This window comes from Syngnathus typhle, linkage group LG12 (genome assembly GCF_033458585.1).
Source record: "Syngnathus typhle isolate RoL2023-S1 ecotype Sweden linkage group LG12, RoL_Styp_1.0, whole genome shotgun sequence".
NCBI classification, from domain to species: Eukaryota; Metazoa; Chordata; class Actinopteri; order Syngnathiformes; family Syngnathidae; genus Syngnathus; species Syngnathus typhle.
The window spans coordinates 3,408,725-3,421,466 of record NC_083749.1 but is presented as its reverse complement, the minus strand read 5'-3'; the positions used below and the strand labels follow the sequence as shown (position 1 = coordinate 3,421,466).

Here is a 12,742-nt window from a genome sequence, read left to right as displayed (position 1 = left end):
GGCATCCCAGAAACACACACATGGAATTTCACACACACTCATATCACAGCTAAGTAAATATTTTGGCACAGACACTTTTGAAAGATTCTAAATTGTAAAAGAGACATGGCTGTAAAGTTTCTTATGCTAGCCTTCTAGTAGCAATTTAGCAACACTCGATTAGTATCAATTGGCAAGAATAAATTATATGTTTACAAACGATACAAATCGGAATGATACACGGAACGAAATACGATGCAGAGTTGTTCTCGTAAACTCATCGGTGGACCAACATGCAGCCAAACGACCTACTTTTGAGTTGCCAGGCGTCTCAATAATTTTGTACAGGTTATGTATGTTGTCGGGATGATGACATCACACTTTGCGAATAAAAAGCCTTTTTTTTTCAATCAAATGGATTATAATAATGCTTTACTGTGGCTAAAAAGCGAAGCGTGGAGAGCCTCCGTCACCGAAATAACAAAGCCACTCAATCTCTTTGATATTCCGCCTTTATTTTTTTTAATTTCCGTTTTGCAGCCAGTTGAAACGTGCTCAAGGGCCAATGGCCTCGCTCGATGTGCAGCGGCCATCATGACCTGCCACAGTGCACCATTACTGTACTCTTTCTCAAAGGCACCAAAACGACCCTATTTTCCTCCGATAAACGCGGCACTTACCATCATTTTATCACCCGGTTCCAGCAATATTCTGCTTCAGCACATCCCAAAGCTTGTGAGACCCGACGACATCGCAGGCTATTTAAGACCAATGACCCCTTTGTCACGGTTAAACAAAGTATTTTGCGACAATCGTGCCAAGAAGATCTATCCGTCATTTAATCGCCTAAATGGCTCGTTCGGAGCTTAATGGAATTGACCCAGAATTCCGACCCCACTGGTGGAATACTTCTGTATGGATCCCAATTCGACATAGAGCCAAATGTCATTCCAAAAAGACCTTGGCTGTGTTCTAGTAGCTTAAGCTATATTAGCTAATGTGTGAATGGTCAAGTGTGAGTGATGGCATGTTTGCGGAGATTTGGTATGCACGGCTAATTCTCGAGAATGCAGGGATAGCAGAAATATGGGACCTGCCATAAGGGTTGGAACGATACGAACAATGCTGCCTGCATTAAATCAATAAATGATAATTCCAGGAAGCCATTTTGATCCCAAAAAATATTTTTCCCAGCTATGACTTGAATGCATCTGGAATTTATCACGTGTTGCTGAGATGATTGTACAGCAGAAGATTTAAAATGGTTGAAGATGAACAAATATCGTGCCAACCCAAAAACGAACTCTGGGTGATGCTTTCTTTTGGTCTGCTATAAATTCACAGTCATAGCCTCATGTTGTGCCACAGACTGATGACTCAGCAAACCTTTCTCCTCAAACTCACTCACCGTGTCCCAATGACTGTAATGGACTGTAACTTCTTCCAGCCACAAATTGCTTGAAAGGTCTTACCTCATTCACTGGCAACCCAGTTAATATCTTTGACGTCTATAACCGTCATTGGCACTGAATGAGTTAAGGATACAGGAGTCAGATTATGTTTCTTCTTTTTTTGTTAATCTGGCTGCATAAATTCTGAATGATGACCTGATTAGGGTTGACGCTGGTGTTTTTGCAGCATTATTGGGACAGGGTTGAGTCCTGCACTCATTTCCACCAACTGGTACGGTTCAGCTCAGTATGGCACGATTTGGATTAGTAAACCCTGATCAAGATGATCCCCCAAATTTTTATGTTTATGGGAATTCTGTTGTCCACTAGATTTAGGCTTTATGTTCCGTCCATTCAATTTGTGTTAGCATACAACTATCGTCTAGAAAATTTGAACTGAGCTGTGCCGATTGGTGGAAGCAAAGACCTTCTGAGATCCTTGACAAGAACCACTCCTGCTCCCGCACCGCCATCTCGCCAAGCTGCCTGGCTGTGCCTGCATGGTGTTAGTCTTTCTCTTGTCTCGTCCTTGTCGCCCCTCCAGGTTATGGGCTGGTTCAGGAGGAGCTGCTGTCTCCGGCCTCCATGCAATACAGTTTGCCTTCTCCTCTCGGTGCAGAGCCCTACTGGCAGGATGTGTCCAGTCTGCAGTGCGCCCCCATCGCCGCCACAGAAGAAGACACCTTGATGGAGATGTCGGACGTCCAGGTGTGGCCGGCGGGGGTCAGCCCCTCGTTGGTTACGGTGGAGGACTCGTCAGTGGACGGCAGCAGTCGAGCGGACGACTCGGAAGGCGCCACGCTTTCCCTTCCCTGCAGTTTGGGTCGGCCCAGCAGCGGAGCGAGCGGGGCGAGCGGCTCCCTTATGGAGCTGGAGGAGGAAGAGGAGGAGGAAGAGGAGGAAGGGGAGGTTGAGGAGGAGGAGGAGGCGCCACTGGAGCCCATGAGCGCGCTGGCGGAAAGGGACCGGGTCAGAGCCAGTGGCGCCGTTCCCAAGGTCAACTTGAATGGCCAGCTGGGTGGTCAGAGGTCGGACGGGAGGAGAGGGGAGGCTCCCGTGGCGGGAGGAGGAGCCAAAAGAGGCGGGGCGGGGCTTAGTTCAGCGGAAGGCATTTGTGTTCTTTCAGGCCTGCAGATGTACGGCCATCCCGAGATGTCCCCGTTGAGTCGAGCGGGCGAGCACAATGGAGACAACCGGTAGGTCACGAAGTTGACCTCTTTCACACTGCCCGGAGAAAATTGCTGCATCAGGGTCCGTACCAGGACAGTCTGCACAGAAACTGCAGGAGCAGGGCAGGCCTGTGTGTTAGTGTGATTTTTATACAGCTGACTTGGCAAACAATGATTCAGTTCTGTTCATTTACCATAAATTCTAAAACGTACAGAAAGCCAGGGAAGGGCGTCCATAATTTACGATTGCATCCTTTGGCGATTTTGGAGCAGCTTCCATGCAGGAACAGGAACATAATTTGGGCAGTGTGAATGGGGCTCAAAGACTTATTCCGAATATCTCTCCAACCACTACTCACTTTTTTTGACTCCTATGTTAGGTTGGTCGGGGGCGGAGCTTTTCAACCCTACTTACCCGACAAGGATTCCCTGCAGAGCTGGGTGGGCTCGGTATCATCGGGCCGGGACAACAACACTCCGGGCCAGGAGGCTCTGCTGACTCCGGTGTGTGACACAGCTTATTCACATGTGCTGCGTGGGTGCCTCCTGCAGGGAAAGGGGCTGGGCTTCTCTCACCAGGAGGCGGGGAAACGTGCGGGGGAACAGGAATGGAGGCGGGGCAAGGTCAGGTTGAAGCCAACGACTTTTTTGGAGAGAGAACATCTTATTCATTTTTTTTGTTTTGGGGGAATGAGCCAATAGGAAGCCAGTCATGGAGTTAGATACTGTTGTGTCCAACAGTATGTGATCATCATTAGCTTTAGTTTCATTTAACATCAAAAGGTACTTTTTGATGATCAGGATAATGTGTTGTGCGGAGCAACACATGGTTCGAAATCTGCCATTTTCTTCCTTGGTTTAGGATTTGTAATAAAGAATGTATTTCTCCCGAAAAAGAAAATGATCCATTCATGCTTGAATGATTCTTCTTCTGCAGAGAGAGGACAAAGAGGACTATGCTGCTGACGAACATGGGAGGGTGCTTCATCGGAAGGTGAGTGGATAACAAATACACGTATGGATGGATGTGGCACATTGCACCCCCCCCCTCCAAAAAAAAAAAAAACCATGATTTCAAATCATCCACAACCAGCATTGTGGGACTGCTACTGCACACGGCAACTTAGTTTCCTGCTCAGGTTCCACGTAGACTCTCCAGCACTTACCAGGAGTGTTGTTTCCGTCCTTCCTCCCTCCCTCCTTGCTCCAGGTGGGGGCGGATGTGAGAAGGGCCGCACAGTCGGTGCAGCGCACCAGTCTTCGGAGGGTTAAATACTGAAACACACACACAACCTGGTCCACGAGGTACGCGATTCCCACAAGCACTTGCGTATCCCAGTGCTTGGAGAAAAAAAAAAAATACCAGAGCAGATCCCATGTTCATTTTAATACACACCCTCAATTTGATGAAGTCCTCTAAAGTAGCGTTATATTTTGGTAGAAACAAACTTGATTTTGTGTCTTTTAGGACAAGAGAGCCACTGCCAAAGCTTCCTCCACAAAACCACATTCGGAGCGCAAAGGAAAGTGAGCGACGGCACACAGACTACCAAAACAAGGAGTTACCTAACCCCCTCCACATGTGAAACACTTCCAGAGGAAAAACAAAAAGTGTTGAAGAGATCAACTTGTAGTTTTATAACATTTGTAAAGTATCACTTCAACTAAAGCATGAGCGTTTGTTTTTTCTACAAAACAACCCCCCCCCCTCTTTAAAAAAAAACAAACAAAAAAAAACAGCAAATGTCACTGAACTAAGACGACAAAAAGTGCTTCCTGTGAACTGTAACTGCATGATGACCGCTGGTGCATGACTTTGACCTTTTGAACTCTCATTATCCACAAGCTGAAGAGGGAAGGCCCACACTTGGGTCATGTGACCTTTTAATGACTCAATTGCAAATCCGCAGCCCCAAAACAGGAGTACCCTCCCCCCCACAACGACGGCCTCCGCCACTGCATCTTTCCATGGACCTTTTTTTTTTTTGTTCTGTGCGCTTGTGGTAAATATGCACTCTGCTATGTGGACGTGTGTCGCCGTACGTATGTGTGGGGTGTCTTCTCTGCCGCATGCCTTTCTCGCTGAGCCCTGGCCCCTGATTGGCTCAAACGCCCTGTGATGTCAGCACTTGGAAAGAGAGCTTGCTTTTCAGTGTCCTGTCCTTGTGTGTGCTAAATTGTTGTTGTTGTTATTTTTGCCCCCACAAAAAAAAATTCCCAGTGTTACTAGCTGATATATTTTTCTTTTGAAGGGGGTTGATTACTTTCCATAACGCAGAGTCATCTGTGTAGCTGACATCATCTTTCCCAAAACAGTAGCCGCACTTGATATGCAGAATACGCTTCCTCACCTCTTTCCCCATCACCTTGGCTGCAGGATGTGTCCAAAAAAAAAAATGGAGGACAGTACAGTATTGTGCTATTATGACGTGTGATTGTGCAGGCAGCACTGTGATTGTCATCATGCTCCCCGTCCCCAGACTCGTGATGTTGTCGTCACAAAGTAAAGCACACGCAATGGAAATGATTACGGACAGGTCAGGGTGTCGGATCGTGTGAACTCGCCGCAGCAATAAAATCCAAAACAAGCGTGATGAGCGCCGCTATAGGAAGTTCTGCATATGTTTTTTTTTGTCATCGCCTCTTTGATAACACGAAAAAGAAAAAAAAACGCGGGCTGACTCGACCTTGACGTGAGTGAGTGAGTCAGCGAGAAAACGCTGACACGGAATTAGTTCAGGGGGATATCAGTGTGGGATTGCAGACGCCTGAGAGATTTACATCTGTATTTGACAGCATTTAGCATATCAAGCAGTGTTATGTTGCAGTAGCCAATACAATGATTAAATATCATTTGTTAAGTTTTCTCTGAGTTTAAGTATGTGAGTTTAGAGCAGGGGTGGGGAACCTTTCTACTGATGAAATATTAAGGAATACTGGGATTAAAATTGAATATGTGTCATACTTTTTTTTTTTTTTGCCTGTGCCATCCAATATGAGCCAATGTTTTATAATTATGGCGGAAAGCAGCTTTAATTTGTTTTTAGGATTGACTAATGGGCTGGATCAAATTCTCTTGTGGCCCGCTTGTGGCTGGTGAGTTCTCCACCCCTTCCCTAAACAAATCTTGGTAAACTACTTTCCTCTGAATTATTATTTTTTATCAACGCAGTAACCTGATGTTGTCATATCATGGTAGCACACGCGCACTGACACTCACTACACAAAATATGTATCCCATAAGTACTGTAAGTGCTACTGTAGCCTGACTGACTGACTGAATGAGCACACATTTCACTTTTCTTTTTTTATTTTTTTTAACATGGCCAGTGCATGCACTATATTTGCCACATATCACGTTTTCACACTGGTAACATGCCACTCAGGTTTTCATTTCTGAAATTAGAAAGTGTTTTTATTTTTTGTGCAGGGCCCTACTGATTGAGTGCGAATTGTTTTTGGGTGAGAGACTATTTTGTCTGTTTAGCTTTTCGGGGGTCAGGGGTATAGGTGAAATATGATGCTTTGCGTGTGAAAGAACAAGCATGTCACTTGAAAAGATAGCGTAACGCCCAATGATGTAATTTAAAGAGTATTGTAACATTTAAAGCGTGGAGAAGAAGAATAGATCTCACCTATACTCCTTTAGAATGAATACATGACAATGTAAACGCAATATCATATTACTCTATCCTAAGGAATGCAACTGCACCCATGCACAAAAAAAAGATGTTTTTACGAAAATATGTGTATAAAAAAATATATATGACAAAATATATTTCATTAGAATGCTATGCACCCTCATAGAGTTGTTATGGATGTTCTTTCAGCATTATCTAGTTAGCCCAAGCCCACCATGGGGAATGTAGAGGCTATGTAGCTTTGAACACTTTTTTTGGGGTTTTCTATCGGTCCAGAAGAAGAAGAAAAAACAACAACAAAATGTATACAAGACTTTTAATCAGAACTATTCTGACGTAAAAATATGTAAAGATCATCTTACCCTGTACACCAGCTCAAACCATTTACAAGACTTAATAAACAAAGATGTGACATATGAGATGTATTATTCCTAAATCATTCTCAATGCATATTTTTTTGTTTTGATAAAATTTATATAGAAAAAAATATTTTTTCTCTGTAGTTCAATTCACGTGAGTATTCAACTTATCTGGGTAGGTATGCAGTTATATTAGAATATGTGAAAAACACTCCGAAATGTGATAAGTATTGTGATAACGTACTGCTTGTACCGCACGAGGATGTATTTATTTTGTCATTTGTCGTCACTCGACTTCCGTAGCTTAAAAAAAACTACAACTTCCGGCATCTGTGACGCCCCCTACTTTCAGCCAATCACAAGGCGCCGCTTCACGTGCTCGCGTAGTAGGGCTTTCTGGGTTGTTTTGGATCCAGTGGTAGCACATGGAGACAACACGGCATCAAATTTGAAGCAACTTTAGTTTTACCGAGAACGCTGTCACCATCTAGGCATGTCAGCGGCAGGTCAGACGAGCGGAAGCCGGGATATCCCGGCCGTGAGGCGGGTCGCCGTCCTGGAAGCTGCCCACATGCCCCAGGATTACTCCACGACCCCCGGGGGGACCGTGTTCAGCACCACGCCCGGAGGTAACTCGGCCAGAGGTCAAACTGGGTCTCAAACCTCTGACATGCAACATAATAACTTGGGCTTTATTGCAAATAGGTATAATAAGTGCATCGGAGCACTTAAATGACTTTTGGTGTTCCTGCAGAATCATCTAGCACAGGTGTCAAACTCGAGGCCCGGGGGCCAGATACGGCCCGCCACGTCATTTCATGTGGCCCGCAAAGACAAATCGTGCATCAAATTCGTGTCATTACTAGAATTGCAAATTGTCTTCACTTTTGATATAAATATTTGACCCGTTTTTACTCATCTGATTTGAAAACGAGTTATTTATCAGTTTGTTTTGTAGCTTTTATTGTATATAACATGAGGTGCTCATACATTTATTTGGGTTGACAGTCGTAATGGCCCGCCGAAAGATGATTACAATGCGGCCCGTGAAAAAAATGACTTTGACATCCTTAGTCTTGTCATATCCTGTTCATGATCAACAGTGTTTTGTTATTCACCGATTTGTAGCCTTTTGAAAAACGTGTTTTATCAAGAGGAAATATTCTGACTTCTTGCACTGTGTAGCACTGTATATTTAAAAAGATCACAAACTATTCACAAAGATAATAACTTTTTATTGAGACTCAAAGCAGTTTCACTTAGGCAGACGATAAACCGCATCAATTATTGCTGCAAGCAAAACAAGGCGGTGTTTTCCCTTCTGCAGCAGTGAGAAAGTTGGCGGAGTATCCACATGCCGGTGTAGTCAGTGATACTGTGTTGTGTAAATGTTCACATTGATAAAATCCACACACACAAATACAGCTGGCTCACTCGATGTGTGTCACGGCACTAGAAAATAGGTCATTCAAGCACTTGATGCGACTAGTCTACATTGTGAGCTACAATTATAAGAAAATAAAAAAAATCTGCCTCTTGCTTGTGCAGGAACTCGAATCATCTACGACAGGAAGTTCCTGCTTCAGTGTCGCACCTCTCCTTTGGCTCACACGCCTCCGAAGCTGCCCGATATCCCGGGAGTCACTCGGCCGTACAAACGGGAGTCCTCCACTGAGACCTGCCAGCCGGCAGCGAGTCAAATCGAACAAAGCCAACATACAGAGGGTGCAGGTAAACATTGTTTGCATGTTTATGACCTTTACGATGTGATGGAGGAAGGAGCACTTGGCAATTGTGTGCGCAAGCTCAAAGCAATTGTGATTCATGTAAAATCCCTTTTAGCTAATCACATGGGGCCCGTATACTCAAGTCTATTGTTTTTTTTTCCACTCCACTCTTTTTTTCACACAGGAGAAGATGCCCAGTTTGACATGGACATTTGAAGAGGATTGGTACTATTTCTAACATCTTCACGGTTGTTCTTTTGTCGAGTGTAGAAGTTTTTTTAAAAAGGTAGGGACTGTGGAATATAAAATGAAGCTCCTCAAGAGGAAATTGTACTTCTGCATGGCTCCATTGTTGGCATTTGGGGTGTGATTAAAATCTCTTTTAACTAAACATAATATTATAGAAGATAATAAAGTGAGTAAACAGCTTTTATAATCAAGTACAATATTGTTTTTGTTGCTTGAAGTTAATTTACACTTTTTTTTTGCATGATAAAATTGTGTACTACACAGCTGTATTCGCTGGATGAGGATTTTACAGTGGGAATAAAATGTATGTGAAGTCTGGAATGACCTGGATTTCTTCATAAACTGTGGTAGAGGGGTGCATCATGGATTGGGGCTCCTTTGCCATCTCAGGGCCTGGATGGATTGCTATTAAAGGTGGCTTTATTGTAGTGTAACAAGACACCTTAAATTGTGTGTGTGCATGTCTCTTCTAAATTAAATGTAGAATTAATTCTCAGTTTTATTTTTTATTTTGTTAAAAATAAGAAATAATTTAATGTTTTACTGTACAATGTAAACAATTGGCTCAACGTGACCCAAACAATCGATGATGTCAATTCCGTTTTTAAAAGGCGAAATGCAGCTTTATCGTATTGTCTTTTGCCAGTGCTTCACTCGCTGACCAGGTTTGTGTCATTTGGAACAGGCACAATGCGAGACGCCTAAATCTACAACAGCAAAGTCATTAACAGTTGAAAAGTCTGTGATTGTGTACATGTGCTTGGCTTGGCCTAGTGGCAACCGCATTCTTCCACCACCATGTCCTGATGGTGCTTCATGACCATCTTGCCGTTCTCGTAGTAGAGCATAGACAGTGGCACCAGGTGGGTGGGCACGCAGGACAAGCACGGCATCTTGTTTGGGTGGTGCAGCTTGAGCAGGCTCTGTGGTGAGAAGGAGAACTTGCTTAGAACAGCACGGAAGAAAACATACACCAGCAGAAGAAGCGAAGACTCGTACCTGCATGTAGGCGTGGTTAGTGGGCTTGAAGTTCTCGTCTACTGGTGTGGGACAGGCGCCCTCGCAGCGGAAAGCGTTGTAGCCTTTGGGATAAACCATCCACTGGCTCCAGCCTAGCTTCTCAAAGTCCACCCACATGTCCACCTTCCTGCACAGAAGATCCTCCTTGTTCGCTGTGAAGATCCTTCTTCTCCCGTACTGTCCGGAGAACCTTTTGGTCCTGCGGCGTGTCTTCCTGGGCCCGACCTCCTTATCCTGACTCACGTACTTGGAGTGCACGGAGGTGCGGATGAGCGAGGGCGTTTGCTGGGCGTCGGGGTTCTGCCTGGCGAAGATCACCATCATGACCCGGTTTTTTGTAAGGTGCTGGATTGCTTCCAGATTCTGCTCGGCGTCCTCCGGCTGATGTGTTGACAGGTCCTGCTCTTGCCAGTGATGGAGCATTTGGGTCATGGAGAGCACCCTCCAGGAGGAGGTAGATCTCATGGTGCTGGGATGGGCCTTCAGCTGGCCCAGGAAGAGCCTGCCGCCAGGGCAGCTGTCGTCAGAGCACGAGAGGTAGACGTCCACCAAGGCTCTGGGGGACTCGCTGAAGTCCGGCAGGCGGATGCGGAGCTCGGCTTGTTGAATGCGGTCACCCGCAGACATGGAGGACATGTTGAAGGTGATGGACCACCGAGCGCCTCGCTGCTCACAGCCTGGAACAGATGCAAGTACAAGTTGGTATCATTACTAACAAGAAATAAATAGCAAAAACTCAAATTCTTTTGGGTGGCCAACCATAATTCTGCATAAGTGCTGAAATGATGATTCAACATAAAACATTGACTACCAAACTGATTGGATTTAAATGTCAAAACTGTTTTAGCTGAATAAGTAAATTAAAAAGGAAGTAAAATCACACACGTTCGTTTTTAAAACCATAACCAAAGCTCAATGAAAAGATCAGCGCTTAAAAACAGAACACTCACTTTTTGCGACAAGGCTAGTCACATAATCCGAATGATGCAGTCCAGGGTTGTCCTCGGTCCAAGTCATGTCTCCGGCATGGTTCTCAGTCAACATGGTCCGGTAGAGCTGCATCATGAAGACGGGAAGTCCTCCGGCTTTGCGCCGCTGCGAGGTCAATTCGGAGCGGCTGGACATAGCGCGCAGCAGCGCGTCTGGGTGCATCGCGGCGACGCACAAGCTGACCAGGAAAATGAACACGGCCAGTGTCGGCATAATTCCACCACCCAAGTGTTGGTAGTTTCCAAATGATGCATCTGAGATGTTTGCCTCCGGGTTTTTATAAGCCCACCCCAAATGGCTGAAGTTCTTTTGAAGGCAACGCGTCTTTGATCCACGTCGTTCCTGCAGCGCTCAATACAAAAATGGCACACTACTTGCCTAGTACAGGACTTTTTTTTTAATGTGACATGATGCATCGAAACTGCTTGGCTCCTTTGAAGTGGCCGACGTACAAACCCGTGTGAGGGGCCACAATTTGATTTGGTTGATAAGAGACCCTCACAATAATTTGCGTTAAGGAGATTAGGGTGCCTTCTGATTAATGAGCAGGCAACTGCAGGAGTTAATCACACACACAACTCGCAAATATTACATCATCATCAGGCATTACATGATTAGATTTGTTCAATTTGGTCCTCCTAATATTTTTTTTTACTCTAATTAATGTTGAAACATTTTAAACATTTGCTCTAGGCAAAAGCGGAAACCAGGGAGAATTGAGTTACAGTTTAATTATTGGCCTTTTTTTTTTTAAACGAATGTGTAATTTATTTTGTGTTTTTAAAAGTGAGATACATTTGTTTGTTTTCATAATATCCCAGAGCAAATGTTTGCAATTCAAGTTCGTAACTTTTAATTGCAGAAGAGTTATTTAAATTAAATAAATAACATCATTATAGTTTTCATTTGGTTGCTTGGTGCGTTTTTTACCTACTCCGCCAATTTATTTTTAGATATTTTTTTTTTTTATACAAATCATTTTGGAGCGGTCAAAATGACTGCAATGGTCATAGTGAAAAACATTTATTCCTTACAGCTCTTCTTTTTTCGCGCGTACAAAAAGTTTGTATATGGAATTGAATGTTTTCCAGCGTCAAAGCTGCATCACAATTGACAGCAGCATCAAAGAGTTATTATAAATGAGCAGTAATGGGCTCGCACTTAATCAAATTGCAATTGAAAGGGACACCAACGGCTTGTTGCGCTTTAAAAGGTCTTACTTCAAACGAACTCTTGTTTTGATCAGTTTTTAAAATCAATTGATATTCAAAACCAATTTCATTCATCAAGTAAATTTAAATGCACTGTTTGAATCACTTGACAATAAAAGATTGTTGAATAGCCTTTGCAGATTTTTTTTAATTTCTTTTACATTTAGTTACTTCTTTATATATATTTCTTGTTTCTTTTTACAGATTGTCCGTTTTATTATTTTTTAACTATATACAATAGGCCACGACGTTGCTTACTTCCGTGTGCCGTAGTGCGCATGTGCAATTAGAGCCTCTATATCAGGTGGAGTCGCAGGTAATGGGCTTCTATTCAGATGAGTCGTGCGTGTCCGACATGAAGTCACGCCAACTCATTTGTTTGCTACTCCTGTCGATTTTACATCCTGGCGCAGGTAAGAAACTTTTTTTCACGCTTGTATTGCTCAAATTTGGTGCATTTAATTTCAAGCGCTTTGATTTTGCTGTTGCGTTCTCATTACTGAACGAGCCACAAAGGCAACTTATTTGAATTGAACGTTTTCTCCTCACGTTTGTATTTAGAAGAGGTGTGTTCTGATTTTTTTTTTTTTTTTTTTTTTTTCCGTGGAGGGATAGCTAGCTGGTTGCACTTGAAGTTGAAATTGAGGCAAAATCCTGCGCTTGTTTCAGGTCATGATTTCCAGTGTCGTCCAAATCAATGGCAATGTGACGATGGAAGCTGCATTGCTGATAAATGGAGATGTGATGGAGATGGGGACTGCCTGGATGGCTCTGATGAGATGGACTGTACTGGTAAGAACTTTTTAATGTTAAAGTTCGGCCAAAATGAATTCCTGCACCTGTAGATTGGATAAAAAGAATTACACACTTACACAACTACTATGCTTCCGTCATATTTTTTTTTCCCCCGTCCATTTTTTTTTTTTAATGGGATTTTCCCTCAGTT

At 43.7% G+C, this 12,742-nt stretch overlaps 3 protein-coding genes across 3 annotated transcripts in view; 2 read left to right on the top strand and 1 right to left on the bottom strand.

Annotated features, from left to right (window-relative positions):
• The window catches only part of ank1b (ankyrin 1, erythrocytic b), a 28,189-nt gene extending 21,535 nt beyond the window's left edge, over window positions 1-6,654 (top strand). The window contains exons 39-43 of the mRNA XM_061293330.1: window positions 1,975-2,626; window positions 2,980-3,103; window positions 3,537-3,593; window positions 3,810-3,904; window positions 4,068-6,654. Of these exons, the coding sequence (XP_061149314.1) occupies window positions 1,975-2,626; window positions 2,980-3,103; window positions 3,537-3,593; window positions 3,810-3,878 (902 nt within the window). The 3' untranslated portion in view covers window positions 3,879-3,904; window positions 4,068-6,654. The remainder of the gene's footprint in view (window positions 1-1,974; window positions 2,627-2,979; window positions 3,104-3,536; window positions 3,594-3,809; window positions 3,905-4,067) is intronic.
• A 318-nt stretch (window positions 6,655-6,972) lies between these two features.
• Window positions 6,973-8,896, top strand: LOC133163470 (eukaryotic translation initiation factor 4E-binding protein 1-like). The gene is made up of 3 exons (XM_061293403.1): window positions 6,973-7,228; window positions 8,148-8,330; window positions 8,511-8,896. The coding sequence occupies exons 1-3, from the start codon at window positions 7,093-7,095 to the stop codon at window positions 8,540-8,542; spliced, it is 351 nt and encodes a 116-aa protein (XP_061149387.1). The 5' UTR covers window positions 6,973-7,092; the 3' UTR covers window positions 8,543-8,896.
• A 449-nt stretch (window positions 8,897-9,345) lies between these two features.
• On the bottom strand, window positions 9,346-10,798 carry LOC133163752 (nodal homolog 2-A-like). Its single transcript, XM_061293968.1, has 3 exons — window positions 10,546-10,798; window positions 9,575-10,272; window positions 9,346-9,498 (listed from the first exon to the last, which is right to left on the bottom strand). Exons 1-3 carry the CDS (start codon window positions 10,796-10,798, stop codon window positions 9,346-9,348), a joined length of 1,104 nt encoding a protein of 367 aa, XP_061149952.1.
• Window positions 10,799-12,742: the final 1,944 nt, after the last annotated feature.